The sequence below is a fragment of the Fusarium flagelliforme genome, assembly GCF_020744385.1.
Source record: "Fusarium flagelliforme strain FIESC 12 MPI-CAGE-AA-0113 chromosome Unknown B0J16scaffold_4, whole genome shotgun sequence".
NCBI lineage: Eukaryota > Fungi > Ascomycota > Sordariomycetes > Hypocreales > Nectriaceae > Fusarium > Fusarium flagelliforme.
In genome coordinates, this window is record NW_025763506.1 from 2,514,357 (window position 1) to 2,540,841 (window position 26,485).

Genomic DNA, 26,485 nt, shown 5'->3' on the forward strand with positions numbered 1-26,485 from the left:
AAAAGCGCAGACAATCAGAAGACAGCACGTGAAGCAACCCTATATTGGGCAGCACGAGAACGAACATAGACCCTTCAGCGTTAACACTACCATGTGTACTGGTCAGAGGGGGTTTTATATCTGCCCTTGCAGAAGTACACATTGCCCAAAGAGAGGAATTATACCTCATAGACTTATCACGCAAGGTCACGTCTACAGGATCGAAATCGACACGATAGCATGGGACATCTGCGACTGGTGGATTGTGAATGGCCCCCCTGAACAAGTTCTCAACCGGTACCTCAAACCCAGCTGCCAATACTTCACATGGCACACACTTATGGTTCCCTCATCGCTCTGTCCTGAGTGTCAAGTCACTTGCACAGAAAAGAAAGAAGTTAAGGATGAAAACAGCAACAGTGATAAGAAAGCGTCGCGGAAGGCCAGAGGCAAAACACCGAAGCAGTGATGGATTCTATTCACACATGATCTGTCAGTTCTCTTAAGTGATGGCGCATTTCAGATCCAATAGAGCATCACTGGTGACTGAGGCCATGAGTCAGGGGCAAGTTCTGATTATATATGTTCAAGCCATGGTGTACCTTTCCTCTTTGTACTTGGTGGACATCCCAAGACAGAGAACAAGAGCAAGATCACGTTTGTGATATTTGTCAAGAAGAAAGCTGTGAAGAATTAGACCTGGGTGGTGGTGGTTAGTGCAAAGCTGTCAGGATTAGCACACAGCCAAGGTTATACGAAAAGGATATAGATATACTACATTTAACATGCCACGCCTTGTATGTGGTGTATCCGGCGAACAGAGTCCTATGTGTTGTGATGCATTTTACAACTCTTAGTTGAACCACCAAAAGCAGTGGTACCACCTTAGGACCTAAGGTGGGTTACATTAGTATATAGCAGTCTAACACTCTTATGAGTCTCTCTGCATGCTCAAAGTGTAACATTTTCATTCCTGTAGTCATGTAACCCACGATTTAGCACAGTATTTTCTCATTTATTTCACCACTACCAACTCCATTGTTCTTCCGATGCAGACATGCCATTTCAATGTTTTGGCCTATCGATACAACTGGCCCTTCAAGTTATATGCAGCAAACATTAATCCTTATCGTGTCCTGCAGTTGCTACTTTTAGTATGTCATCTTCCATTCCCGACACATGATGGATCTCAATCCCAGCATCCTCCAGCGTCTTGCGACCCGTGTTCTCTCCAACAAAAGTCTCGGGTTCTTGAACGCCGACATAAACTTGGGTGATCCATGACTTTTGGCGTAACACTCTCTCGACGCAAGGTAGCTTGCCGCTCAGCCGTTTAAAGCATGGCTCTACGGTAGTGTAAAGAGCATGAGGGGTGTTGAATACATCTGAGAGGTTCTCTTCAGTGGTTCCATGCTGTTCAGCAAGTTTCATCAGACATGTCTCTTCCGCATGTGTATTTCCAGGAAGTTCCAGAGTGTATCCTTCGGCAATAATGGTGTTGTCGTTAAGGCGCACAATCAAGGCACCCACGCGGAAGTTGGTGGGTTTAGGGGGGGAGTTATGTGCCAAGCTCAATGCCCGCTGCATAGCAGCTTTGTGGTTTCCAGGCTCTAATGTAGTCATTTTGATGTTGAAAATGTGTGTTGTATAAACGAATCCAGATGTGGGATCTTCCTGAATGCTCCATCTCCAGTCGGTGGGGATAAGCTCCGATGACCGAAAGCACTTAAACGTCGGCCCCACAATATCACATCAGCGCGTTGCGACGCGTCTTCCGCGCCAGCGACGAGCTTGAGCTACCACCAGCATGCATCTCTACTGATACATCACCAATCGAAAATTAACAACAGAATCATAATGTCAGATCACGAAGATGTTTTGGAGAGCGAGCCTCCGACCATCGATCCCTACGAGGTCCTGAGCCTTGAGAGAACAGCGACAGGCGATCAGATCAAGCAAGCATACCGAAAGGCTGCCCTCAAGAATCACCCAGGTTTGTCTGATCTGTGCTACAACACAGAAGTAGTTTGTTAATAATCTCTGGTAGACAAGGTACCTCAAGACCAAAAAGAGTCTGCGCATGAGAAGTTCCAAGCCATCGCTTTCGCATACGCCATTCTTTCAGACCCCGCCCGGCGCAAACGATACGACGAGACCGGTTCAACCTCCGAATCGATCGTAGACTCTGAGGGTTTCAATTGGAGCGACTACTACCGAGAACAATTCAAGGAATCTGTGTCTGGCGATGCCATCGACAAGTTTGCCAAGAAATACAAGGGATCTGACGAGGAGAGTGGAGATGTCCTGGATGCCTACGAAGACTGCGAGGGTGACATGGATGCGCTGTATGAGAGAGTTATTCTCAGCGACGTACTGGAGGACGACGACCGTTTCCGCGATATCATCAACAGGGCCATCAAGAGCAAGAAGGTGCCCAGCTTCCCAGCTTACACCAAGGAAACAAAGAAGAAGCGAGAAGGGCGCATGAAGAAAGCCCGAGAGGAAGCCACAGAAGCTGAGGACTATGCTAAGGAGCTCGGTGTACACGATAAGCTATTTGGCGACAAGAAAGGCAAGAAGAAGGGCAAGGGCAAGGGAAGTTCAGAGGATGACCTGGCGGCGCTGATCCAAAAGAGACAACAGGACAGGTCCGAGAGTTTCTTGGATCACCTGGCCGAAAAGTATGGGGCTAAGGAAAGTAAGGGAAAGAAGGGCAAAAAGCGATCAGTTGAGGATGAGCCATCTGAGGAGGCTTTCCAGGCAGCTGCTTCTCGTCTGAAGGGTTCGAAGAGGTCAAAACGCTAAGGGCTGGATGGATGATTGTTGGCATTCCCCTTGACATGGGATGGCTTGGTGGTGTTTGGGCGTTTGTTTTGCGCGATAATACCTTTCATGTTCAATAAATAATCAATCAAGAAGTTTGAAATCCTGTTGATCTTGTGTTTAAGTTACGTCTGGTGATGGACGCTAACTGGGTTACCCATTTGCCCCATACATTCCAAACGTCAACCAAAACGGGAGGCGTCAAACTCCCGTAATGAATAGACCAGAAGGTAGTTGCCTTACCCGAAAGCAAGAAACCATAATAGATTTAAGATGCACATGACAACTTTAAATGTTAAATGTTGTTTCAGGCACTTGTAACTGACATCGTGATCGTGTCGGTCCTACCCTAAACAAACCTACCTGGGTACTACTTTGGTGGGGCATGTCTAAACCACCGTGAACAGGTCTCACTCCAGTTGACTTCCTTCCTTACATGTCGGTTCATGCGAAAAGCACATCAAATCATCGATGATGCCAGGGAATGATAGACTCGTCACCTGAAGATACACTGCTATCATGATGCCATGAGCGAACCGAACAAGCCCCCAATCTACCCTCGATACTGCTTTCATCTTGCACCCACCGTGAACCAATGGTGCCCCTTCCGCGTGACCGATGTCCACGGTCTTGACCAACACTCAGGTTTTGAAGGTGAACAATATATTGCAGTACGATGATGGATTGAACAATGATGACTGACAGTCTCAAGGTGAAAACTTCTACTTCTATGAAAACCTACCAATCAAATGGGTGCGCATAGTTGGGTTAGTCGTCGCCATTGACGAATTCACGGGTAGACGCGTCTATACCATAGATGATAGTAGCGGCGCATGCATCGAATGCACTGTCACGATACCCGTCTTTTCAGGGGAATATGATAATGCGACTGCAACAGGAGATGCTGCCTCGAAGAAAGCGGACGCGAACCCGCCACTGCCTGCTAATCCCTTTCCGACTATCGACGTTGGATGCGTTGTAGACGTCAAGGGGGGCCTTTCCAATTTCAGAGACGAGCGGCAGCTCAACATCGAAAAGATGACTGTTCTACAGAGTACCCAGCAAGAGGTTGCACTCTGGGAAAAGAGGATCAGATTCCAGTCCGAGGTTCTCGCCAAACCGTGGGTCCTGCGAAAAAGCGAAATTCGCAGATGTCGCCATGAAGCTGAGCGAAGCGAAGAAGCAGCGGGGAAGAAACGAAAACGGATGAAAGCGATGGCCGGATCTGGCTCTACGAAGCAGGCATTGAGGTCGGCAGAGCAGAATGAGCAGAGTGACGAGAGGGTTAAGCGGGAGCCAAGCAAGGAAACACGCCTGGATCTTCGGCAAATTCTCGAGAGGGGCGGAAGAGGCAAATACAATGCGCTGGGATTGTGAGATGGAGACGGAGAAGCTGGTGCAAACTATTGATCGGCTTGAGTTAGATAGGAGCTACTAGCGGGTGTTGATGGGGAGCTGAAGGGTCTGGGCTATCTAGAGTGCTAGGTTGTGCGCAATACAGCTATCACTGCCAAGTAGTGATTGGCATGGCCAAGGATGTACGGATAGAAGCTGTCGTGTTCTGGAATGCGATTTCGCAAACAACCAGCGTGATCGTCGTCGTATGCTGAAAATATTTCCATCACCTAAGGATTCATGGGACAGCCTGGAACGGCTTGGTCACTAGACCGGTTCTGTCTCAGTTTATAACAAGTTTCTTTTTCTTTTTCTTTTTGTGACCTGGAGCCCGGTTTTTGGGCAAATGTCACCCTGAATCAAGTGCGGGTTGTCTTAACGCCCTTTTAACGTATGGCGTTCTGAGTCAAGTGACTGTCTCACAATAGAATCGAACTGCCTCTTTCATGAATGTTGATGTCGTTATCATCATGATCAAGTCATTGAAGAGGTTGGAATAAGAGACAACAAAGATAGTAAAGCAACGTAGCAAAGAAATGACTCGATACTCATCAGCCGTCCCCATCGTGAGGTCAATAGTGAGTTGTGCCAAGCATCAATATTTGGGACAAAGTCACTGCGCCGGGTGGAGACGATATACAGTATGCGAAACAATAACAGCCTCCAGGCGAAAAGCCTCCGAACCATCAACGTTGAAGCTGAGACTTGATTCGGAACGAACGCCAAGGACGTTAATGAAGGAGCCGAGAGGCGTAAACTTTGGACCTAGACTACCTAGAGGTAGACTACGAATACTGTACCTCCAAGTCGGAAGCTGAAAAGTATAAGCAAATTTGCAGAGCATTAGGCATCTAGCTAGTCTACCTAGGAGTTAGTTCATCACTACAAGATGTGGCAAGCGAGAAAAACCCCCTTGAATTTAATCAATCGCGAATCGATAGTTCCAGGAACTAATGCCAGCTTACCCAGAACGGCGCCCGCTAAGGAATAGTTTAGCGCTTGCTACTGCAGGCACACGCGGACGCCACAGACGAGCATCTAGGAGACTTCCCCTTTGAGACCTTCAGTCACATTCTCTCTACCAGGGGCCTGTAGGGCCTGCAGAGACTGCAGCTGCAGCTGCAGGAACGTGAACATGCGCTCCTGGCACTTGATTCGACTTGGTAAAAAAAAAAAAAAAGACCCTGCCTTTTCTGTTCACGATGCTCTTTCCTATCCTTCAATGATACCCAAAGCAAAAGGAAAGGACTAAGCTGTATAGAACACATGTTCAGGCTGTCTTTGATACATATTGGACCCTCAAATAGAAGATAAAAATGGAATCATCTCCAGTCATCCTTTCATTCTCTCAACCTCAAAAACAACGCACTCCAAGTTCCTGTCAATCGATCAAATAAACCAGCATCTTACTAAACGCCATCCTAAAGAATCCAATTTCTCCAGTTGCTACCCTAACCTCCATCACTGCTCCCCATCTGCATCTCACCGGCTTCTGAGTGGTCTCGACCCCTAGTGTAACATTTCTTTTGGTGGTAGATTCTAGCCTTGGTCTAGCCTTCAGGTAAGCCACACTCATCTATGTTACTGGACGTGTTTGTATTCTGTGCCTCTGAGACACGTCCACTTCATTTCATTCTCCGATGCAAGTGCCTGCTAGTCCCATCAGTCGCGGCGCCACTCGACTAGTGGTTTTCCCTTCTCGATGGCGTCCAAGGAGCTTGAGCCTAGGAGCTGGCCCTTGGCCGATTATATTATAAGCTATGAGGCCCCTTGTCCTTAAGATCTATCTCCAGCTTCACCCAAGCCTCTATCATCTTGATCTCCCCAGGGTTGTGATCTCGTTGCTCAAAACAGACTCACACTTTGCATCTGCCCAACATGAGATCTCACAACATTCTGCCTCTATGGCTTCTTTGGCTAACTCAGGGACAAGCTTCAGCCCTGCCACAAGGCGAACAGAACTCACTCGATTCTTTGGACGACTCGAACCAAGAGTTCAAGCGCGATCTCGAAACATCTGCTTTTGAGTACCTGACAACTTACGACAAGGAAGATATCATCCCGGTCACCGAGACTGTCAAAGTCAGCACCAGCAAGGCCGGCACTACTGCAACGGCTCAGGTTTTGCCATCTCTCTCGGACGTTGAGCCTCATACCGAAGGTTTCATTGTCACAGATCTTTACAACCCTTTCTACACCAAGCCTGCTGTCCTGAGTACTTCAATCCCCAGCCCAACAAGCCTTATCAAGCCCGTCAAGACTACTACCAAGAACGCGGAACCTTCTGGACTCTTCAAGATGGCTGCTGCTGTTGATATCTTTGCGAGCCCCATCGACACGAGTGCTCCTATGTCAATGTTCCAAAGGAAGGCCATCCATCCAGTCTCCAAGAAAGCCGTCAAACAGAACACCCCTATTGGAACCAACAAATTCTACTCCAACTTCTACCTGGAGGATCAAAACACTCCTGTCTATACATACCCTTACTCTCTCACATGGGCCAAGGGTTCAGGCCCAGCAGCAAGCTGGGGCATGGCTATCTCGCACATCGATGGAGATAAACGTTCATATGGTCCAGTTAAAGCTAACGGCGCCGTTGAATTCTACTCTAACCCCGTCGGCATCCAGTCCATGATCATCTCGGCCAAGGAACTTGGTAAGAACACTGTTCTGACCATGGACTCCATCACTCCTCATTATGCCAAGGCATACCTCAGCAAGGACAGCAAGTCGGCCGCTACAATCACCTTTCCTCTCTACCAAGGCAGCGTCTTCACAACTGCCTACTTCAGCGGCGGCACGCCCTGGATCCAGACCGGTGTCTACTTCCGAACTATGACTCAAGTGACAAAGGACCCTAAATCCAACGTGCGCAAATATAACTTCGTCCTCGAGGATGGAACCACATGGCGCCTCTATGCCTACAAGACAAAGGGTGATCCTCTTACTCTCAAGGTTACCAACCAAGGTCTTGCTGCCTCAGAAAAGCCTTTCTACGGCTTTATCCAGATTGCCAAGGACCCAAAGGTCGGCCAGTCGGAGGCGGTTCTTGACAACGGCTGTGGAATCTACGCAACTGGCATGACTATCAGCGGCACCAACGTTGGTTCTCAGGGCACTTACAAATTCAACTGGAGCAAAGCTGGTCACACAACTGGAAAGCTCTGGATCTTTGCTCTCCCCCACCATGTCGACTCATTTGACGCCACGACCAAGAAGGAGATGAGGACGTATACCATGCAAACCCTCACCAAGGGTGTAGCCACGGCTGTTGGCGGAGATTCTTGGACCATGGTCGAGCCATCACTTCCCGTTAACATGGGCTTTGCTCCTTGGGACCCTGTCAAGGGTAGCCGCGGTCTGTCTACCAATGCCAAAAATATCATTGCACCGATTGCCAAGTCTGAGGTATCTCAAAACATGGATCAACAGGCCAACACCGATTCCATGTACTTCTCCGGCAAGGTAAGTTATTGTCTCAAGAATCTAAAAGTGTATGAACTAACGAAGCACAGGCCCTGGCCAAGTTCGGATCGGTCGTCTATGTCATCAACAACATGCTCAACGATAAGGCGTTGGCACAAGCTGGTCTCGAGAAGCTCAAGACTGCATTCGCTCGATTCGGTTCAAACAAGCAAAGCTTTCCTCTTGTTTATGAATGTAAGTTGTCCATGAAGCTGCTTCTTACATTGACTAACTGGGTGAATCAGCTGTTTGGGGTGGAATAGTCTCCACTGCATCTTACGAATCTGGATCACCTGGGTCCGACTTTGGTAACACTTACTACAACGATCATCATTTCCACTTTGGCTACCATGTTCTCGCTGCCGCCTATATCGGCTCAATGGATAGCAAGTGGCTTGCCGCCAACAAGGCGTATGTCAACACACTCATTCGTGACTATGCGAACCCCAGCACCAGTGACAAGTATTTCCCTCAATGGCGAAGCTTCGACTGGTATCACGGACACAGTTGGGCTCACGGTCTGACCGCCATGTGGGATGGTAAGGACCAAGAGTCAAGTTCCGAGGACATGATGTCCGTTTATGCCATGAAGATGTGGGGTACTGTGATTAAGGACACCAACATGGTCGCGAGGTGAGTTGTCTAAGTAACGAGGTTTGAGGAAGGAAACTAACTCCGGATACAGAGCCAACCTCCAGCTTGCAGTCATGTCTCGATCTATGCAGGCCTACTACTACTACACTACAACTAACACCGTTCAGCCTAAGAACTTCATCGGAAACAAGGTGGCAGGAATCCTGTTTGAGAACAAGGTACACCACACGACCTGGTTCAGTGCAGACATCGAGGCGGTTCAGGGCATCCACATGATCCCTATTCTCCCATTCTCCAACCTTGCGCGAACCGGAACGTTCGTCCAGCAGGAATGGGACACTTACTTTAACAAGGGACGCGTCGACAAGTTCAACAACCTGTGGAAGGGTATAATCTACGGCAACTATGCAACAGTCCAGCCCAAGACTGCATGGTCTTTCTTCACAAAGTCCAATTTTGATCCCATCTGGATCGATGGTGGAGCTTCCAGGACATGGTATATGGCATATGCTGCAGGTGAGTTTTGAAACACTGAAATCACGGGAACATGACAGCTAACAATTGACACAGCATTGGGTGGCATTTAATGCGAACAACGAATCAATACTAGTGCTAGGATAAGCAGGGAAACCTTGTATAACACCAATTGAAGATAGACAGGACGATACCTCGAAGGGAAGATTTTCTTTGTACATTTAGAAGAAGGAGGAATGTTGCTTTAAGCGTATAGAGGTGGACAAGACGGAGAGTCAGATATCCCTGACCTGGCCGAGACTACAATGCAGATAGACGGCAGGCAGTTGCTGGACCCTTAGACTGGGTAATTCTTAATTTCATTCGTTAATTTCAATAATTTGATGTTGCTGCACATTGTTTGATGTGACCCTGGCAGGAGATCTGAAAATCAATTAAGCCATAGGACCAACCACGTGCTGAGAATGACACGTCGATTAAGGTACAGTAGCTTGACTGGGGCGCAGTTGTGACGACCCTGAGAGATGTGCGCCAAGGCGGGGGGAATATTTGAGATGAGTGCCAAGATGCAGATTGCTGACACTGCCTCTCACGTCTCAAACTCAAGTCCAGAAAGATGAGCAGAGTGACAGACTGACAAGTTGTTATGGATGTATGCCAAGGTGGATCGAACATGGGGCAGCCAGAGTCTGTGCATGTTTCGAATTCGGACCACAAAACGAAAGATTCCTACTGTACTCCGTACTGTATGTTTTACTGCAACAGGATGAAAGGAGATGCAATTATTTCTTTTCAAAGCATGTATCAGATGCAGGTAAGAAAACAGTGCAACATTACTTTGTTTTACCTTGCTTGCCTACCCATCTGGGAAGTATACCGCGGACCTGTAAGACGACGCCTCCATTGGAGTGATGCGTTGTTCCCTGGGAGATGCAGCCACAGCGTTGATCCCAGCAGTTCGGCAACGTCGGACAAAATACTAACCTAGGTAGATAGGATAAGCCTCGACGGTTACGCAAAGCGGAGAAAAAAGAAAGAAGCAGAGAAGCAAGACGAGAAAAGAACGCGTGCTATCACAGAAGATTGATGGCGGAGTCGATTGAGTACTTACTGTATGGAAGCTGCTGATACCTGGTATCGTACCCCATTCATGACGTTTAATATACAACTAGAGCTGGGGCTAGCCTCGGATATCTGCCCACAAGATAGGGGTAAAAGGTCACTAGATACCTAGATGATAGAGGGAAAAATAATAATAAGGAGAATCACAAGGCGGCTGATTGACTCTTTTTTCTTCTTCTGCCATTGCACAATCAAAAGATATCAATTTTGAATTCCTTACAACTTAAGCGCTCGCAAGTTCAAAGTAAAGTTTTAAGCTTTTTGCTCAGCCATCAGCTAGACTAAGCCGAAAGCCGCCCTGTTTCTCATAGGAAAGTGGCCTTTTATGGGTCAGGAGCTCAGGGAGGCGCGCACCGAATAAATGAGCATCAGTGACACAACAACCTGGCAAGGAGCTCAGAGCTTCTCATGTTAAAAACTAAAAAAGGGTAAAGTGGAGACCTTTGCCGCACCAGCTCTTGTCAGCGGACGAATGAGATTGGCTGATGGAGGCGTTGATCCTGGGAAAGCCCATGTCCTACGTCAACTCGTAGCGGTAGCGTACCTAGCTCTTTCCAGGTTCCCTGCTTGCCCGTCGTACAGCCAAACTCGAGCAGTCTTGCGCCCAAAACCCAAAGCAAGGCAAGAGGCCTCCTGGGCAACGGGTTTTCGTTTCTGCAACGTAACGCAACCATCATCGCTGCTAGTCGACATCAACATCGTCACCATCTCTTTTCTGGAGTTTCGCCAAAGGCTGTGTAGTAGCTTGACAATATCTCCTTCTCCTCCTTCTTCTTCATCTTCTTCTTTATCCGCCCGCTTGTTCCTTCTAACTCAATTGAGCAGGGGCCGAGCGTATCGATATTGTCACTGCCTCTTTCCTAGCTGGATTGGATTGGATCGTCATCCGCCTACCTCTCAATCGCAATTCATCTCGTCGCGCGCTTTCCTGCTCCATTCCAAACTGATTTATCCGCACATACCTTAGTACCTACCTAGGTAGTCTACTTGGTACCTACCTGATCGCCAAACCGCAAAAGACGCGGGGGAACACAGACAAAGACAAAAACACCCATCACGTTAGATTGATTTAGCCAGAAACAAGTCAAGCCATGGTTTGTGAGTGAATACCTGCTCTTTCCTCTTATTCTCCTTCAATGTATCAAGCAACATCCATCAACGCCGTACCCGCAAGCTCTATGAATACTTTCATCAAGTAATTACCCCTGGCATTGTGGAAAGCGAATCGTCATCTGCTTTTTCCTTTCGGTCAAACTTCTTTCTCTATCTACCCCATCCATATCCATATTCATCCATCGCCGTCACCCATCCCTGCACTGCACTGAGCACAGAGTACCGAGTACCACACACATCCAGAACGAGACAAAGTGCAAGATTAGCTTCTTCCACGGGGGGTCTCGACTGGAGACGCCACTCACGATATTGTGTCCGTTATGTATCTTAATCTACTGCCCCGTGCCTGAGCTCTTGTCATTTTGTCCTTCTTCCAACTTCATTCCCACGCCTGTTATTCCTGTTCCTGTTGCTTCCCTTTCGACAAAGGAACGCGGGAGTACATCCAGCGCATCTGTTCCTCGAATCCATCGAGTATATTGACAACGCGACGACAATCGGCACGCCTATCCTTCGCCTTCAACTCGAGTCCTTTCATTCCAATGTATGCTATCTACCTCTCTTCCCCTTCATTCGGAACCCTGTCATCAGCAAGCGCTGTTGCTGCACATGCGACTCTTCATCCACGCGCCGACTCCAGGCATGATCTTCTCATCATTGTATAGTGAAGATGGCGCAGCAGGGTCCTTGCCCTGTCGAGAACAGAACAAGCTCAAAGCAATCGCCCATGGGGAGGGAGCCAAGAAATCTAGCCCAGGCCAGGCCCAGTCAGCCTACCATGCAGCCTTTCCCAAGCTAAGCTTGTCTTGCCTCATTGAGCTTGACTGCTTATTGCTTAATTGATCTTCCTCCGCCTTTTGAAGTTCTAACACTAGTTCATGTTCAATAAAAACTAGATCGCTGACCATGTCGGTGACTTTCTTCACCATATAGCTCTTCCGTCCTTTACCCTTCAAGTCAGACGATCAATGTCGAACAAACCAGCAAACCTCAGGGCGGCCGACGAGACCAGCCCGCTCATCAACGGCGGTGCCTCGTCGGCTCTTCATGATACTCTTGGCCATCGCAATGGAAATGGGAATGGCAATGGCCATATCGGCCTTAGCCGAGACTCGAGTACCATGACGTTTCTCTTCGACTCGAAGCACACACCCGGCATCGATAATCACAACATTGCTGTCAGAAGCTTGGCTTATTCGTGGCACATCGCCAAGGTCACTCTTCTTAGCAGTAAGTCTGCGACCCTTTATATCCAGGCGCGCATGCATCTAACACCAGTGAACAGACTATGTCAACTTTCTCTTAGTTATGGTGCCTCTCGGCATCGTCGCTGGCAAGATGGGCTGGAACTCCACTGCTGTATTCACCATCAACTTCTTCGCCATTATCCCGCTTGCCGCTGTCCTTTCGTTTGCAACCGAAGAATTCTCCCTGAAGCTTGGTGATACCCTAGGTGGCCTGCTGAACGCTACTTTCGGAAACGCCGTCGAATTGATCGTCAGCATCGTTGCTCTCCAGCGAAACGAAATCGAGCTTGTTCAGGCTTCGATGCTTGGTAGCATTCTTTCTAACTTGCTGCTTGTCATGGGAATGTGTTTCTTGTTCGGTGGCATCATTCACCGAGGCGAGTCTGGCAACGGAAGAGAACAAGTATTCTCTTCAGCTACTGCCCAAACGACCTGCTCTCTCATGACTTTGTCTTCAGCCTCTCTCGTCATCCCTGCTGCTGTAAGTTGAGCGACTTCGTATATGAGAATCTGACTAACTTTTGTAGCTGTATGCTGTTCTTGACCAGAGTGGCTCTAAGGAAAAGGCTCAGAGCATCCTTACCCTGTCCCGTGGTACTGCTGTTATTTTGCTTCTGCTCTACGTTCTTTATCTTGTTTTTCAGCTCCGAACGCACAGCAACCTATTTGATGCCGAGAACCAACCGGATGATGAGGATGCTGAGCAGGAACATGAGGAGCCCACCATTGGTCCCGTCGCCGCTGTCGCCGTTTTGGTTGTCACGACTATTTTAGTCACCGTTTGCGCCGATTACCTTGTTGACAGCATCGATGACCTTGTCACTACCTCAGGAATCAGCCGTGCGTTCATTGGTTTGATCTTGATCCCCATTGTCGGAAACGCCGCAGAGCACGTCACCGCTGTTGTAGTTGCCGTTCGTGATAAGATGGATCTTGCTATGGGCGTTGCCATCGGTTCATCTATCCAGATTGCTCTTTTGGTCACCCCCTTCCTTGTCATTGTTGGCTGGATTATTGGATCCGAGATGACTCTTCACTTTGAAACCTGTAAGTTTGAAGGACCCGGCATTTGTATGAATGTTCACTTACAACGTTTTAGTCCAAACTGTTGCATTTGCCGTTTCTGTCCTTGTCGTGACTTATACGGTCCAGGATGGCAAGTCCAACTACCTCGAGGGTGCTATGCTTATGGGTCTCTACATTATTATTGCCTTGGCTTTCTACGCCACCCCTTCTGATGTGATGGACCCTGGTAACTAAACTAAGTGCTAGCGCCAGATTTGGTGTTCTAAGCTCTCAACAATCAAGTATTATGTTCTTAGACATACCTTTGAAAACTCGTGACTTGTTCTACCAAGTCACTCGAACTGGACATCCAGTGAAGCCGCTTTAGACGAGTGGCGTCGACGATACGTTAAACTACGATCAGATAATCGGGTCAATTTTTCATATTTGTATTACTAAGGAGATGCAGTCCGCTGGACTGGACCGCGCATCTGGAAGTTTCAGACTTCAGCGAGCTCTGGAATGAACCAGAGGAAAGAATGGGGAGTCTCAGTCGCATTCGCAAATTTTCATTGTGTCAAAAGGAATAAGGGGTGGGAATATGGTCCCGTCTCGCTAGGCTGGTCTAGCCGCAAGTTGCAATATAGGGGTTTCTTGTTTATATCATTGGACTGCAAGGTCGGAGAAGGAGTGGCGAGAACAGGAAAAGGTTGGCTAAACAGTGAATCAATGTTTCGAAGTTCTATTTACTGCCCCAGAAGTCTCCAAGCCCACACATGTCTGTCGCGCTAATACTAATTTCATGGTATCAAGGAAGTCTTGTCTTCACATTGATGTTCGGTTCTTTGCTAATACAGGTTCCAAGCCTTGGTGATAAACAGTCATACGTGACCAGCATAACGTTCGCTTTGTGATATGTCGATAGCTAGAATTTTATGCCGTTTGACTAGATCATGTCACATTATTAATATGATCTGGCTTCAGTTTGGTTCTCGGAAATCTGATTCCAAACAAGCAACATCTTATTACAGAACTATTCTTGTGCACCAAAGACCTCATCAAATCTACACGAAGAGACCGATAAACCAAGCTTTTGATTCTCAACGCCAATTATATGTACCGGTATATATTTGCACAGTATCCGTATTTTTAAGTCATGGGCTTGGACATGGGCGCAATAATGCCCTGCTTCATGAGCACACGAGGCTTGGTGCTCTCCTGGAAGGTCTCCTTTGTCTGCCATTCGGGCCCAACTGGTAGGCGCAGCGAGCGCTCGTACTGTTGGCGAGACTCGAAGGGGAAAGGGAGCTGGGATGCGAGGTAACGGTCGTTCTGGGGGATGTTAGTTAATGGCTCCTTTTTCGAGGTCTGAAGATGTAGAGTGTCTTACCTTTTTGATGCGCTTCTCGTTGATAATGACCTTGTCCAGCTTGGCGTCCTTCCGGTCCTTCTTCTTGATACCGTCAACCTTTGTTAGGAAACGGCCTTGGTGACGCTTTTTTTCCTTCGCGCTCACACCATCACCAACCCATGATCCCCAACCAGGTAGTGTGTTATCAATGACCTTGTCATCCTCTTCGTCGGCGATGGCCGTCTTCTCGGCCTCGAACTCTCCTACAACATCTTCTCCAGCGAAAGCACGATCAAGCATTTCTTGATCGCGGATCGCCATAGGGAGATGCAGATCTGTCTCGGACTCGACATCTGAAGCTTCATCGGCAGTCTGGGCTTTCGACTTGGGCTTGGGCTTAGGTTTGTTGAAGCCCTCTTTGAGCAAGCCAGCGGGTGTAAGGTCGATATCGCCAACATTTGTAGCAGACTGGCCCTTCTTACGGCGCGTGTCGGCACGAGCCCATGGACCTGCAGTTCCTGAGGTGGCGGGCCCGGATGAGGCTGTGATGTTAGGAATGGCAGGGTTGCTAGCAGCACCGTCGGTGGTTATTTCAACTTCGTCATCACTGTCCTCTGACCTGCGCTTCTTGGGCGCTCGGGACGATGTTTCAAGAGCCGGCTTGAATGGCTTGCCATCTGCTGCACCGTATTGTCGTCGACCAATCTCCTCCAATTCGTCTGCAGATCCATCAAACTCCTCGCCATCGAGTTCTCGTCGAATCTGCTTGATAAGAGCATCATCCTTCTCCTTCTTAGCAGCCTCTGCCTTTTGCATAAATTTCATGCCCATCACGCCCTTTTGAGGTACACTCTCCTCTTCCTCAAGGGCTGCGAGGTGACGACGCAAAGATGCCTCACCGCCATCGGAGTCACTGTCAGATTCAGATGTCGAATCGTCGGAGCCACCAGCACGGCCTTCCTTTCTTCTGCGGAGCTCTTCGTCCTTGCGAGCCATCTCGGTCAAGCCAGCACGGAATTCGTCATCCCACACAGCTCGCTTTGTCTTGTTGCCAAGCTTGGCCCACTTGCTGTCCTTGTGTCGCTGACCAACACGCTCTAAAGCGCGTCGCCGATCTTGGGCTTCACGCTCTGCTTCGGAATCGACCTCGCTATCCTCCTCCCCTTCGCGCTCACGCTCACGCTGCTTCCTGTGTACACGGTGGTAGGCCTTACTCTTGATCTTCTTGATGCGCTTGGCTCGCTTAGCCTCTCGTGCGGCCACCTCACGGTCTATACGCTTGCGGGCTAGAGCCTCCTTGCGAGTAAGCTCGTTGCCCTCTTCATCGTATTGCTTGGGTTTAGGCTTCTTTGGCTTATCCATGGACAAACCGCTCTGCTCCATGATAGACATGATAGCAGACTCAAGCTCGTTACTTGGGTTCGAGGTGGTCAAGGGTCGTATTTCAGTAGTGTCGAGGCCAGCTGTATCCGAGTTCTGGGCGAGAGGGAACATGAGATGCTCTGCTCTTCGGTTTTGCTTAACTGTATCATTCCATCGATCCAAAGTCTCATTGGTTTTCTCGTAAGCTGCGCTTCGGTCGAGACGGTCCTGCTGTCTCCTTGCTAAAGGCACGTCCAGCTTCTTGGAAACACCAGGGCGCTTTTCCTTTTCCTCCTTGCTCATAAGCTTCATGGACTTCTTGATATTAGCGTCGTTAATGCCAGTCAGTCCAAGGTCGCTCAGGCTAATCTTGGCTTTGGCCTTGGGTTTGGCGTCTTCATCGTCTTTCTGGCCTCCAAATTGCTTAATCAGGTTCTGCATCTTTTCTGAGTTTCCATTTTCGCCATCCTCGTCGTCGTCGTCTGACTCGTCGTCATCCTCATCATCTTCTTCCGATTCGTCAGAGGCATCGTCATCAGACTCTGAAGATCCAGATTGGTCCTTCTGCTCGGGCTCGTCGTCTGACTCTTCGAATTGATCGAGGGCAGTTGCTAGGTCGATTGCGTCTGCGCCAAGGGTTTCGCCCTCATCGTCTTGGGAATCGTCCTCAGAATCGTCGTCCTTTGAACGTGTTAGACTGAGATCAGCCAGTTTTCATAAATCAACCTACCTCGCGCTGTGTTGTCTTGCTTCCCCGAAATGCGTAGCCATCGAACTTGTCTTGGTCACTGTCGCCAAACGCATCGTCACTCTCAATTTCGGAGTCCTCGTCATCTTCTCGTAGTCCTCCTAATTGCCATTCGTTTCCTTCGCTGTCGCTTCCGTAATCGGCATCATCTGCAGGTCTGCTGGGTCTCTTGACCTTCTTCCTTTGGGGCTCCTCCTCTTCCTCTTCCTCGTCATCCTCGTCATCATCTCGGCCATGCTTTCGTTCTATCTCGGCATCTAGCTCTCTCGCTCGAGGTGTTCGCTTTTGTTTGGGCGCGAAGTTTTCCTGCGCAATGCCAAATGCATCGAGCGCATTCTTTTGTGCTCTCGCCTTTGACTTTTTGTTGGCGGCCTTGGCTTTAGGGGCGGCCACAAGTGACCTTCCGTGAGCCTGTCGTCCACCCATGATAATTCTCGATCGTCGTTGTCCAAAATGTCGAGAGTTGTGGTGGGTTTCGCGGACCTGATTTGCGACGTGAGATGGTCTCACAGTAACACTTTTTTCCAACTTTTCTGCCATGTAAAAAAGTTTGGCGGTGAGATGACCCTTAGTGGGGCATCCAATGGACGGATCATGGCGTCCATGTGAGTGAGATAAGCCTATCATGATCGCTGTAAATTGCTGATTCTAGTGGGGTCCTTTCCCACTGAAGCGGACCTAGTCCTGCACCGAATACCGAGTCACATCGGATCAGACAGATGTCGACCTATTTTATTGAATGACCGTTGTTCTGGGGTCGGGTCGTATGATTTATAAATGAGCCACTAACTACTTCTTCATCCTCCTCCCAATTGATCTCCTTTATTCACCTTTAGAACATTGGCTTCAACCATGGCGTCCTCTTTCGCCCCCGGGTTCCGGAGGTTACTCTTGCAGACCTCGATTACAGCATCCGGGCCTTCAAAGTTCTTCTTATGCAACCAATGTCTTCGAACTGCTCCCCGGAGCACGCCCTCCCGAGTCCTTAACGCCGTCCGATCACGATCATACGCTGATGCTGCTGTCAACAAGTCAATTGGATCAATTGCCGAGCAGGCTTCTGCTCGTGCAGCTCCCTCTGTTTCTCAAGCCGCCAAGAAGGCATGGCCTGAGTCGAACCCCAAGGGTGTCGGCCTCTGGCTGATTGGCAGCGCTGTTAGTGTTTTTGGTATTGTCGTTTTTGGTGGCCTGACACGATTGACCGAGTCTGGGTACGTTAATTCGCTCTTTTGTGACAATTGAGCAAACCAGCTAACATCATGGCAGCCTCAGTATTACTGAATGGAGACCTGTTACCGGTTCGCTACCCCCCATGTCTAGGGAGGACTGGGAGTCCGAGTTCGAAAAGTACCGCGCCTCGCCCGAGTTTAAGCTTCTCAACCCTCATATGAATCTCGACGAGTTCAAGAAGATCTACTTTATGGAATGGTTTCACCGTGTCTGGGGTCGTTTTATTGGCTTGACCTTTGTCATCCCCACTGCCTACCTAGTCGCTCGTCGCAAAGTCACTCCCAAGATGGCCCTGAACCTGGCTGGTATCTCTGCCTTGATCGGTTTCCAAGGAATCATTGGTTGGTGGATGGTCAAGTCTGGTCTCAAGGACGATCTGTTCGCGCCTGGCTCTCATCCTCGTGTCTCCCAGTACCGCCTTACCACTCATCTTGCCACCGCTTTCGTCTGCTATTCTTGGATGCTTCTCTCTGGTCTAACTGTTCTGCGAACTCGCCGCTGGCTCATGAACCCTGAGGCAGCCATGAAGCAGATTGGTGAAATGAGTCAGCCCGGTCTTCGCACAATGCGCCGTGTCGTTTTTGCCCTTGCTGCCCTGACCTTCACTACTATTATGTCTGGTGGTCTTGTTGCTGGTCTCGACGCTGGATTGATCTACAACGAATTCCCCAAGATGGGTCTCGGTATCTTCCCTCCCAAGCAGGAGCTTTTTGACAAGTTCTACTCACGAAAGGAGGACCAGTCTGACCTCTGGTGGCGCAACATGCTTGAGAACCCAAGCACCGTCCAGATGAACCACCGAATCCTTGCCGTCACTACTTTCACCTCCATTCTTTCACTTTTCATCTATGCCCGCACCCGACGTGTCAAGGCTATACTTCCCACCAATATCAAGAAGGGTGCCAACGGCCTTTTCCATATGGTGTCACTTCAGGTCGCTCTTGGCATCAGCACCCTCATCTATATGGTCCCTATTTCCCTTGCCGCAGCTCACCAGGCTGGTGCTTTGGGTGTTTTGACCATGGCCCTCGTGCTGGCACACAGGCTGCATATCCCCAAGCCTACCCTCCGTCTTCTTGAGAAGCGGTTAAAGGCGGCTGCTGCTGCTAAATGAACGGTTTGACGAAGTTGTAAGACCCGGAAGGAGGACATGTAAATTATCATTGTACAATATGGTACCATACCAATAGCATCAATAGAATTGCGAAAGAGGCAGCTGGTTCGCGCTGTCTGGGCGTTTGTAACACAACAGAACTAAGTACGCAACTCTCCGATCCATTGGCTCGTTGAGATGTTATCGAGCTCAAGCTTATAGAAGCCACTGGTTTCCAAGCTGTTTCACTAGCCCTAAGTTTGCAAAGTAGTATCTGACCTTGTTACAATGTTGCGTTCCTACAAGGCATCTGGGATTCAGGGCCTGGTGAGGGCTGTGTTTTGGGACGAAACAGGCTATGGTCTTGAGAGAATGGCCGATGTCGCATGATTCACATGAAATGTAAGAAGCAGCTTGAGCTCTTCTATCTAAAGCTGGAGGAAAGCTGAGCCTTATATATAGCCCTGCTTAGGCATCCAGAAGGTTCCTTAGGTTTACCCGTTAGATAACCTACATACAAGGATAACTAGTAAATAACAAACAGAGGCTTACGGGTCTGCCTAACAGATTCGCAGTCGTTGTGCTCTCCTGACAAAGGTTTGAGTGAAACATATCACGAGTGCCGCACAAAGATCAGATCAACTGTTAACAAGCCAAAGGCATTTCATTTTTTTGTTTCAGGATTGAATCTTTGTCCCTCCTGTTATCATTGTCCTAACTTTAAATCGTACTCTCCAACTATCATATGAAGCTTACAATACTTATTTCCCAATTTTACTTGTGGGCTGTTACAAAGTTAGCTGTGCCACCATAACCAAAGAAAGTACTAAACTTACCAATGCCCTCCTCAGGCATGGGCTCGATGCCGGCAACCTCAGCAGCCAGCTGCTTCTTCTGCTCTAGCTTATCATCCTTCATGAAGGGGAAAGTAAGGACCTCACGAATGGTGTAGTTGTCAGTAAGGAACATGACCATTCGGTCAATACCCATACCCCAGCCACCAGTAGGAGGCAGACCGTACTCGAGCGAGGTACAGAAGTTCTCATCGACGAGCTGGGCCTCGTCATCACCCTGGTCCTTCTGGCGGGCCTGCTCCTCGAAACGCAGGCGCTGGTCGAAGGGGTCATTCAACTCGGTGTAGGCGTTGGCAATCTCCTTCTTGCACACGAAGGCCTCGAATCTCTCACAGAGACCGGGAATCTCGCGGTGGTACTTGGCGAGAGGGCTCATGACCTGAGGGTGACCAGTGATGAAAGAGGGGTTAACACACTTCTCCTCGATGAACTCACCAACCAGCTTGTCAATCATGCGGGCGTTGGTCAGAGGAGGTGTGCACTCGAGGTTCATCTTCTTCAGGACCCTCTTGAGAAAGTCGTTGGTCTCTTGAGTGTGAAGTTGATCACCAGGAGGAAACTTCTCGCCAGTAGCCTCTTCAAGAGTGGGGATCATCTCATAACGAGGCCAGGGCTTCTCCCAGTTGACCTCATACTTCTCGCCGCTCTGAGTGTGGAAGGTGGTCTTGTAACCACCGGTGAGGTACTTGACAAGGCCGGAAATCATATCCTCAGTGGTTTCCATCAGGTCGTTGACATCAGCGTAGGCCTCGTAGAATTCAATGGTAGTGAATTCGGGGTTGTGGGTAAGATCAGCACCCTCGTTTCTGAACTGACGTCCAATCTCGTATACACGGTTGAGACCACCGACGACGAGCATCTTGAGGTACAGCTCAGGAGCAACACGCATGAACATCTGCATATCGTACTCGTTGTGGTGAGTGGTGAAAGGCTTAGCGGTAGCACCACCAGCAATCTGATTCATCATAGGAGTCTCAACCTCAACGAAGTCGCGCTCGTCGAAGTATCGGCGGATCCAGGTGATCATCTTGGATCGGGTAATGAAGACATTGCGGGCCTTCTCGTTGCAGATGAGATCGAGGTATCGCTTGCGGTATCGCTGCTCGAGATCCTTGAAGCCGTAGTGGTCATCAGGAAGAGCGTGCAGACAAGGAGTCAAGAGGACAATCTCAGTAGCGAAGATGGACAGCTCACCCTCCTCACCCTTCTCAATCTTGGTCTTGGGAGCAGTTCTATGATGATGTTAGTTCAGAGGTTTCTTCAATCGACATTTGAAAGTTAGCCTACCGGCCAGGGTATCCAATGATACCGATGATATCACCACGGCGAAGGTGCTCATGCTGGTCCTCGAAAGAGGGAGCCCCCTCACGGACCTCCTGAGCCTGACACATGATCTGGACCTTGACGCCCTCAGTTCGGACATCGTAGAAGAGGAGCTTGGAACCGGATGCTCGCTTTCCATGGACGCGGGCGCCGATCTGGATGATCTTGTCCTTGGCATGCTCGCCAGACTTAAGGTGACCGAACTCCTCAGCGAACTTGCGCAGATCGTATGTGACATTGAACTTGTGGGGGTAGGGGTTGGGGCTCTTGGTCTCGCGGAGCTTGTTGATGTTCCTTGATCGGATCTCGAAGTACTGGTTGGGGGTGAGGTCCTTCTCAGCAGCCTCAGCACCACCGGCAGCCTTCTTGGGAGTCGGAGCGGGGCCACGCTCAGCAGCCTTCTTCTTCTTTTCCTCCTCCTTCTGGCGGGCCTTCTGGCGCTTCTTCAACTCGGTCTTGGAGATCTTCTCGCCAGTTACCTCATCGAGGTGCAGGTTGGCGACCTGCTCGGTCGGAGGGGCAGCAGCGTCAGCCATGATTGCGGCTCGTTTCGCGGTTAAAGAGTCGAAATGGCAGGATCTCCAGATCAGGCGTCGATACCTGATATAAATCTCTGATGCCGGCAAATTGAGTCAAGCTGGGATGTTGTGAGTCAGTGGAACAGTCAGGGCATTGGAGGGGCAGAAGAAATGGTGGGCGCCACAATCGCGGGGTAAATTTTCAGTCAGTCCCGGCGTCTACGACTCAGCCACATCCGAATCAAAGCAAAGACCGTACATATGAAAGCATTTGTGGATGTCATTGATGTTCACCATGTTGTTGCATTGTGAGCAAACACAGATTTAGCTCGCTCGAATTCTTTCATCATTACATATTGTTTTCGGTGGTAGCCTCCCTATACCAGCCATTGTGCTATGAAACATAAAAATGGATGTATTATTCCAGAAACATGGCATCGCCGCGAACTCCTTGCATTGCCATGGCCATGTCTCCTCCGTGCATACCCCCATTTTGCATAGCCATGTTCATGTTAGGCATAGAGCGACTCATGTTGATTGCCGCCCGGTTGGCAGGACTTCCTGCTCCAGCGGGCATCATGAACTGTGGATTGCGTTGTTGTTGTTGCACAGGCCGTGTACGTGGCACTTCAAGAGTTGCTTGCTGCTGAATAGGTTGTTGTGGCTTAATTGGAGAGGGGTTAACCATGGCAAAGCTATCATCGTCCTCCATCTCCGCATCAGCATCTTGATCACTGTTTTCGGCAGTGGAAGACGGGTCAGTTGTGGCGGTGGAGGCAGTCGCATGTTCGCTGAGCGCGCCGTTAACGCTCGTTGTTGAAGGACGTTTGGAAAGCTGAGGTCGCTGCTGTTGCTGTTGCTGTAGTTGCTGTTGTTGTAGTTGCTGTTGTTGAAATTGTGGCTGTGATGGCGTCTGAATTTGTGGCGTAGGTTGAGTGCCGTTAATGGCGGCACCGCCAGAAGCTTGGCCGGATTGGTCTAAAGGTCTTTGAGCATTCATCCCGTTGGCATTGGCTCTCGACGAAGCAATGACGCTCTTCCAGCGCTCGATAGACCTCGAGACAAGTGTTGGAAGATCAACCTGACTATCCTCAAGCGAGAAGCCAACAGCTCTTCCACCCTTGACGGCCTGTTCATAAGAAAGGGCAAGAAGTTCTCGTTCCATCGGGATCGTAACGGGCGGTGCAAGCCTAAACTCCTTTGGTTGCTGAAGCTTGTTCAGTTGTTCTATCTGAGACTTGAGATTGGCGTTCTCTTGTTTGAGTCTGTGATGCTGTTCCTTCATCTTCTCGGCCTCCTTGTGTTTTCTTCCCACACCACGTGCCAACTCTAAGATCCAAAGCTCTTGCTGACGTTGAAGAGGCAGAGTTCCCCATACTGCGTACGCTGATTGTAGGTGCTCATCGACCTGTGCCTCCAGTTGCTCTGCCATCTTCTGGGCTTTACGGACTGACTCTTGGGGGTTTCGGAAGTTGTTTGCTGAAGGAGGATACTTAAACTCATCCATGACGGCGGTGGTGGCGGCAGCGCAAGTCACTTTCCAGGTCTTGAATTGTCCTGCGAACCAAGATTGTAGAGCCTCGAATTCGCGTTGTCCTGGGGATTGGACAGACCATGATGTTGATGTAGGATGCTGCGTCGATGAAAAGAGGGTAGGAGGAGGTTGTAGGCATTGAAGGGTCAATGCAGGGAAATCGAGAGACAAAGGATCAAAATCGAATGGCATTGAGTTGTTGTCAAGTTGCACCCTGTCATAAAGTTAGCATTCGATGAACGAAACCGACCCAAAAGTAAAAGCACATACTTGGCCGCCCTCCAAGAGCTGAGAAGCTCTCGCAATGCGAGCTCCGCGGCACGTGCTGTATCCATGGCATCGGAGAGTTTCTGTTTGACGTCGAATTGAGCCTTCTGGATAGCTTGTTTGCTGGCGGTCCGCTGCATGCCAGGGCGTTTCGGTGGCTCGGGTGCGGCGTCGCTTTCCCAACTGCCTCTTTTCGGGATATCGTTCATAACGCCAGTTGCCTCCCAGGTAGGTTGAAAAGGAGGCGCATATTTCATAGACTGATCAACTACAAGCTGGTTGTTTTGGGAGATGACAGGCGATTGATAATCCTCGCCTTCGGGAAGAGACGCTTCCTTCATGACAGGTGCTTTTGGTGTTCCCACAGGAGTCGAAGTTTCCCGCCTGCCACCCAGTGAACCTCTGGGCTGTCGCCTTGTGATACTACCACGGAGCTTCTTGATAGCATCGACATCGTGAACACCATCTGGTGGTTTCGGGTTCTTCTCCTTGATGTAGAGATCGAGATGGCGACCGAGGGATGATGACGTGAAAGCCTGGCCGCAAAAGGGGCAGTTCTTGTCTTTAGGGGCGCCAGCTTTGGGGGTTCCTGCATCGGTGGTTTGGGGCGTCGAGTCGGGCATTTTGAAGGAGGTATGAAGGATCAAATTCGGGGAAAATTAGGGGGATGCGAAAAAAACTTTGTGAATACGAGCGCCGAGAAGGAAATACGGTGGTCTCGATAACTATAAGAGTGTAAAAGTCGACTACGGCTCCAATGGGGGAGCTGTACAGACGTTAATCATAAGGAGCGAGCGAAGTTTGAAGTGAAAAAAGAACGAGCGTATTGGGGCCGAGACCTCCGGACGGAAGAAGAGTTTAATGGACGGTTATGAAAGTCTGGGCATGGAGTTTAGATGAATTGGATTGTAATGTAAAAAGAAAAAAAGAGCACGAGATGTGAAGTTTCGGTACGGACGAGTTAAGAGAGCGAAGACAAAGGCGAGAGCGGGAGCAAGACGGAAGGGAAGAAAATGAGAGACTCGAAATGTTAGCTAGTTAAATTTAGAGGCGAGCGATGGGAGACTAAAGGGGAAGCCAGGTTTCTTAGCATCGCTGGGTTTAATTGTTCTTTTGGTTTTTTCCCCCTCTCCATTTTAAAATAAAGCCTCCTCCCAGGCCAGGTCCAGGCTATTCAGGGGCGCAACCAATCCAACCAAGACCCCCGAAATGGACCCCCAGATTGGCGCCACTAGCACTAAGCAGCACCCATGAAACCCCTGACGCTTAGTGGCCGTCCCGCCGTCTGGATGTCTCTCCCGCTGCTCGCTTAGCGCTGATCGGGCTTCTCTGAGAGGTCCGGTTTAGTGCCGTCGGGACCTGGAGCTACCTGTCGATGAGATCCAATCCATCCATTCCATCTATTCATACCAACACTTCCTACGGTAGGGCAGCCCATGCAGTTGAGCTTGTGTATTGTGTTTAGGGTTTTGTAACGGCGACATCTCGATTCATGATGTAATTACTGCGTTAGTGGCTTCATGGCCTACCAAGACATTGTCGAAAGAAGTACTTCGTAACAAAGACTTGTCTACCGACTTAAGACAGCTCGTAACATAAATTTGGACCGGCAATTGCAGTTGATCGGCCCAGGGTCGCCAAAAGAGGAGGAGGATATGCAGCTATAAATACAACAATTTCTCATGCTAAAATTAAGCTATGGATATCACACGTTGTATTAACAAATTCGCTCTCGACTCCCTCTTCCCGTCCTTGTAATGAGATGGAGTTGCAGCCCACTAGACAATGTCGGTTACGTTGATACTAGGAATCCACTCGCGCTGTAGTCAATCAGACCCTTGGAGTCTATACTCTATAATAGTCGTTGGTTCCTTTAGATTCAGCTGCCACGATAGCCGCATATACGAAGATTGTGAAGCGAAAATTGCTGTCCGAGATTTACAGCATGGACTCTGCAATAGATCCGAAGCTCATTACTGGTTCTCTCCAACTCAACAACTTGGCGTCAACTAAATAGTGTCCTTTAGTTTCAACTGTTGACCACATTTATTGATTGGATGCTCAGCGGGCTCTGGTCACGCCTCAAACGTGCATATCAGAGCCGAAGGGGCTTGGTGGCTTTGCACCAACGTGCGCCCCTTTTATATGTCTAATACGTGGGTTCATCAAAACATAAGTTCTTCTAAACGGCTCATGGACCAACGACAGATCATCTTCAACCCAATCATAGAGAATGTGACCCGGGGGAGAGAACAGCTGTAAAGTGTAATCCTTCCGGCAGTCTTACAGCGCTAGACATCACCTAGACTGGACAAGATTGGCTTTGAAGCGCAAAAAGCATGGGTGGCACCGACCACAGGGTTGTTCTTAGGCATTGAATCCTTGTCCGAGACATGGTGAGCTTCTGCATGCCCCTTAACCACCGCAGCAACACTATCTCATAAAGAGCAGAAAGGCAGTCAATACCGCATCTGCTTAATTATACTCTGCAGCTGCTAAGTCCGTCAGATGCAAAGGAACTTGCTTCTGTGGGTTTCCAGTAACTTTCCAAGTTTTCCAGATGAGAACGCAGCACTCGGCAGGTCTATCCGTCCTTCCACCCTGGGTTTTCCGTGCCGAATTTAAGAGTGCCCATTTGCCCGCTTGGCAAGATGTCGGCCTCCTGGTCCATATTGAGCAGCTCGGAGATATATACAATAGAGTACTGGCAGAAAGGACTGGACGAGAAAGAAGGATGTAGAAACCTGGTCCTCTGTAGTCCGTTAATAAACTTTATACCTAATACCTCTTACCCCTGAGCAGAGCCGCAGCCAGCGCCTATCGTATGGTCAGAATACGATAACTAACCTAATTGAACTTGTGAGGCTACAAAACATACAATAGCCGCCGGTAAGAGCACATGCCTGTGCATCTAATTCTTTACTAGCCGCTATCCATCTTAGTTCATTAATAGCATTGTGGAAAACGAGACTGAGCATTGCCATGCTT

General features: G+C 49.2%; 9 protein-coding genes across 9 annotated transcripts; 5 read left to right on the forward strand and 4 right to left on the reverse strand.

Annotated features, from left to right (window-relative positions):
- Window positions 1-980: 980 nt before the first annotated feature.
- B0J16DRAFT_341627 (cytidine deaminase-like protein) lies at window positions 981-1,647 on the reverse strand. Its single transcript, XM_046127846.1, has one exon. It carries the CDS (start codon window positions 1,600-1,602, stop codon window positions 1,099-1,101), a length of 504 nt encoding a protein of 167 aa, XP_045983077.1. The 5' UTR covers window positions 1,603-1,647; the 3' UTR covers window positions 981-1,098.
- A 121-nt stretch (window positions 1,648-1,768) lies between these two features.
- B0J16DRAFT_341628 (DnaJ domain-containing protein) lies at window positions 1,769-2,910 on the forward strand. Its single transcript, XM_046127847.1, has 2 exons — window positions 1,769-1,972; window positions 2,027-2,910. The coding sequence occupies exons 1-2, from the start codon at window positions 1,837-1,839 to the stop codon at window positions 2,782-2,784; spliced, it is 894 nt and encodes a 297-aa protein (XP_045983078.1). The 5' UTR covers window positions 1,769-1,836; the 3' UTR covers window positions 2,785-2,910.
- Window positions 2,911-3,229: 319 nt separating this feature from the next.
- B0J16DRAFT_131807 (uncharacterized protein) lies at window positions 3,230-4,377 on the forward strand. The gene is made up of 2 exons (XM_046121766.1): window positions 3,230-3,456; window positions 3,515-4,377. Exons 1-2 carry the CDS (start codon window positions 3,330-3,332, stop codon window positions 4,177-4,179), a joined length of 792 nt encoding a protein of 263 aa, XP_045983079.1. The 5' UTR covers window positions 3,230-3,329; the 3' UTR covers window positions 4,180-4,377.
- Window positions 4,378-5,873: 1,496 nt separating this feature from the next.
- Window positions 5,874-9,107, forward strand: B0J16DRAFT_304861 (endo-1,3(4)-beta-glucanase). Its single transcript, XM_046124737.1, has 5 exons — window positions 5,874-7,662; window positions 7,713-7,857; window positions 7,908-8,295; window positions 8,348-8,772; window positions 8,827-9,107. The coding sequence occupies exons 1-5, from the start codon at window positions 6,076-6,078 to the stop codon at window positions 8,841-8,843; spliced, it is 2,562 nt and encodes an 853-aa protein (XP_045983080.1). The 5' UTR covers window positions 5,874-6,075; the 3' UTR covers window positions 8,844-9,107.
- Window positions 9,108-11,933: 2,826 nt separating this feature from the next.
- Window positions 11,934-13,472, forward strand: B0J16DRAFT_384502 (Sodium/calcium exchanger protein-domain-containing protein; the record flags this gene model as incomplete). Its single annotated transcript, XM_046131430.1, has 4 exons — window positions 11,934-12,195; window positions 12,251-12,693; window positions 12,740-13,259; window positions 13,312-13,472. The coding sequence occupies 4 exons, from the start codon at window positions 11,934-11,936 to the stop codon at window positions 13,470-13,472; spliced, it is 1,386 nt and encodes a 461-aa protein (XP_045983081.1).
- An 894-nt stretch (window positions 13,473-14,366) lies between these two features.
- B0J16DRAFT_267984 (Utp14 protein-domain-containing protein) lies at window positions 14,367-17,104 on the reverse strand (the record flags this gene model as incomplete). Its single annotated transcript, XM_046123467.1, has 3 exons — window positions 14,367-14,549; window positions 14,608-16,611; window positions 16,661-17,104. The coding sequence occupies 3 exons, from the start codon at window positions 17,102-17,104 to the stop codon at window positions 14,367-14,369; spliced, it is 2,631 nt and encodes an 876-aa protein (XP_045983082.1).
- Window positions 17,105-17,378: 274 nt separating this feature from the next.
- On the forward strand, window positions 17,379-19,399 carry B0J16DRAFT_131879 (cytochrome oxidase assembly protein-domain-containing protein). Its single transcript, XM_046121767.1, has 2 exons — window positions 17,379-17,889; window positions 17,945-19,399. The coding sequence occupies exons 1-2, from the start codon at window positions 17,531-17,533 to the stop codon at window positions 19,020-19,022; spliced, it is 1,437 nt and encodes a 478-aa protein (XP_045983083.1). The 5' UTR covers window positions 17,379-17,530; the 3' UTR covers window positions 19,023-19,399.
- A 187-nt stretch (window positions 19,400-19,586) lies between these two features.
- Window positions 19,587-21,856, reverse strand: B0J16DRAFT_287139 (uncharacterized protein). The gene is made up of 3 exons (XM_046124127.1): window positions 21,143-21,856; window positions 19,838-21,087; window positions 19,587-19,786 (listed from the first exon to the last, which is right to left on the reverse strand). The coding sequence occupies exons 1-3, from the start codon at window positions 21,712-21,714 to the stop codon at window positions 19,776-19,778; spliced, it is 1,833 nt and encodes a 610-aa protein (XP_045983084.1). The 5' UTR covers window positions 21,715-21,856; the 3' UTR covers window positions 19,587-19,775.
- A 105-nt stretch (window positions 21,857-21,961) lies between these two features.
- Window positions 21,962-24,568, reverse strand: B0J16DRAFT_372251 (uncharacterized protein). Its single transcript, XM_046130466.1, has 2 exons — window positions 23,501-24,568; window positions 21,962-23,444 (listed from the first exon to the last, which is right to left on the reverse strand). Exons 1-2 carry the CDS (start codon window positions 24,118-24,120, stop codon window positions 22,115-22,117), a joined length of 1,950 nt encoding a protein of 649 aa, XP_045983085.1. The 5' UTR covers window positions 24,121-24,568; the 3' UTR covers window positions 21,962-22,114.
- Window positions 24,569-26,485: the final 1,917 nt, after the last annotated feature.

Coding starts and splice junctions, on each gene's coding strand:
- B0J16DRAFT_341627 (XM_046127846.1), bottom strand. CDS start 1,602: ATGACTACATTAGAGCCTGGAAACCACAAAGCTGCTATGCAGCGGGCA.
- B0J16DRAFT_131807 (XM_046121766.1), top strand. CDS start 3,330: ATGAGCGAACCGAACAAGCCCCCAATCTACCCTCGATACTGCTTTCAT. Junction 3,457..3,514: donor CCAACACTCAGGTTTTGAAG/GTGAACAATATA, acceptor GACAGTCTCAAG/GTGAAAACTTCTACTTCTAT.
- B0J16DRAFT_287139 (XM_046124127.1), bottom strand. CDS start 21,714: ATGGCTGACGCTGCTGCCCCTCCGACCGAGCAGGTCGCCAACCTGCAC. Junction 21,088..21,142: donor ATCATTGGATACCCTGGCCG/GTAGGCTAACTT, acceptor ACATCATCATAG/AACTGCTCCCAAGACCAAGA.
- B0J16DRAFT_304861 (XM_046124737.1), top strand. CDS start 6,076: ATGAGATCTCACAACATTCTGCCTCTATGGCTTCTTTGGCTAACTCAG. Junction 7,858..7,907: donor CTTTCCTCTTGTTTATGAAT/GTAAGTTGTCCA, acceptor TGGGTGAATCAG/CTGTTTGGGGTGGAATAGTC. Junction 8,296..8,347: donor GACACCAACATGGTCGCGAG/GTGAGTTGTCTA, acceptor CTCCGGATACAG/AGCCAACCTCCAGCTTGCAG.
- B0J16DRAFT_131879 (XM_046121767.1), top strand. CDS start 17,531: ATGGCGTCCTCTTTCGCCCCCGGGTTCCGGAGGTTACTCTTGCAGACC. Junction 17,890..17,944: donor ACACGATTGACCGAGTCTGG/GTACGTTAATTC, acceptor ACATCATGGCAG/CCTCAGTATTACTGAATGGA.
- B0J16DRAFT_372251 (XM_046130466.1), bottom strand. CDS start 24,120: ATGCCCGACTCGACGCCCCAAACCACCGATGCAGGAACCCCCAAAGCT. Junction 23,445..23,500: donor AGCTCTTGGAGGGCGGCCAA/GTATGTGCTTTT, acceptor ACTTTATGACAG/GGTGCAACTTGACAACAACT.
- B0J16DRAFT_341628 (XM_046127847.1), top strand. CDS start 1,837: ATGTCAGATCACGAAGATGTTTTGGAGAGCGAGCCTCCGACCATCGAT. Junction 1,973..2,026: donor TGCCCTCAAGAATCACCCAG/GTTTGTCTGATC, acceptor AATCTCTGGTAG/ACAAGGTACCTCAAGACCAA.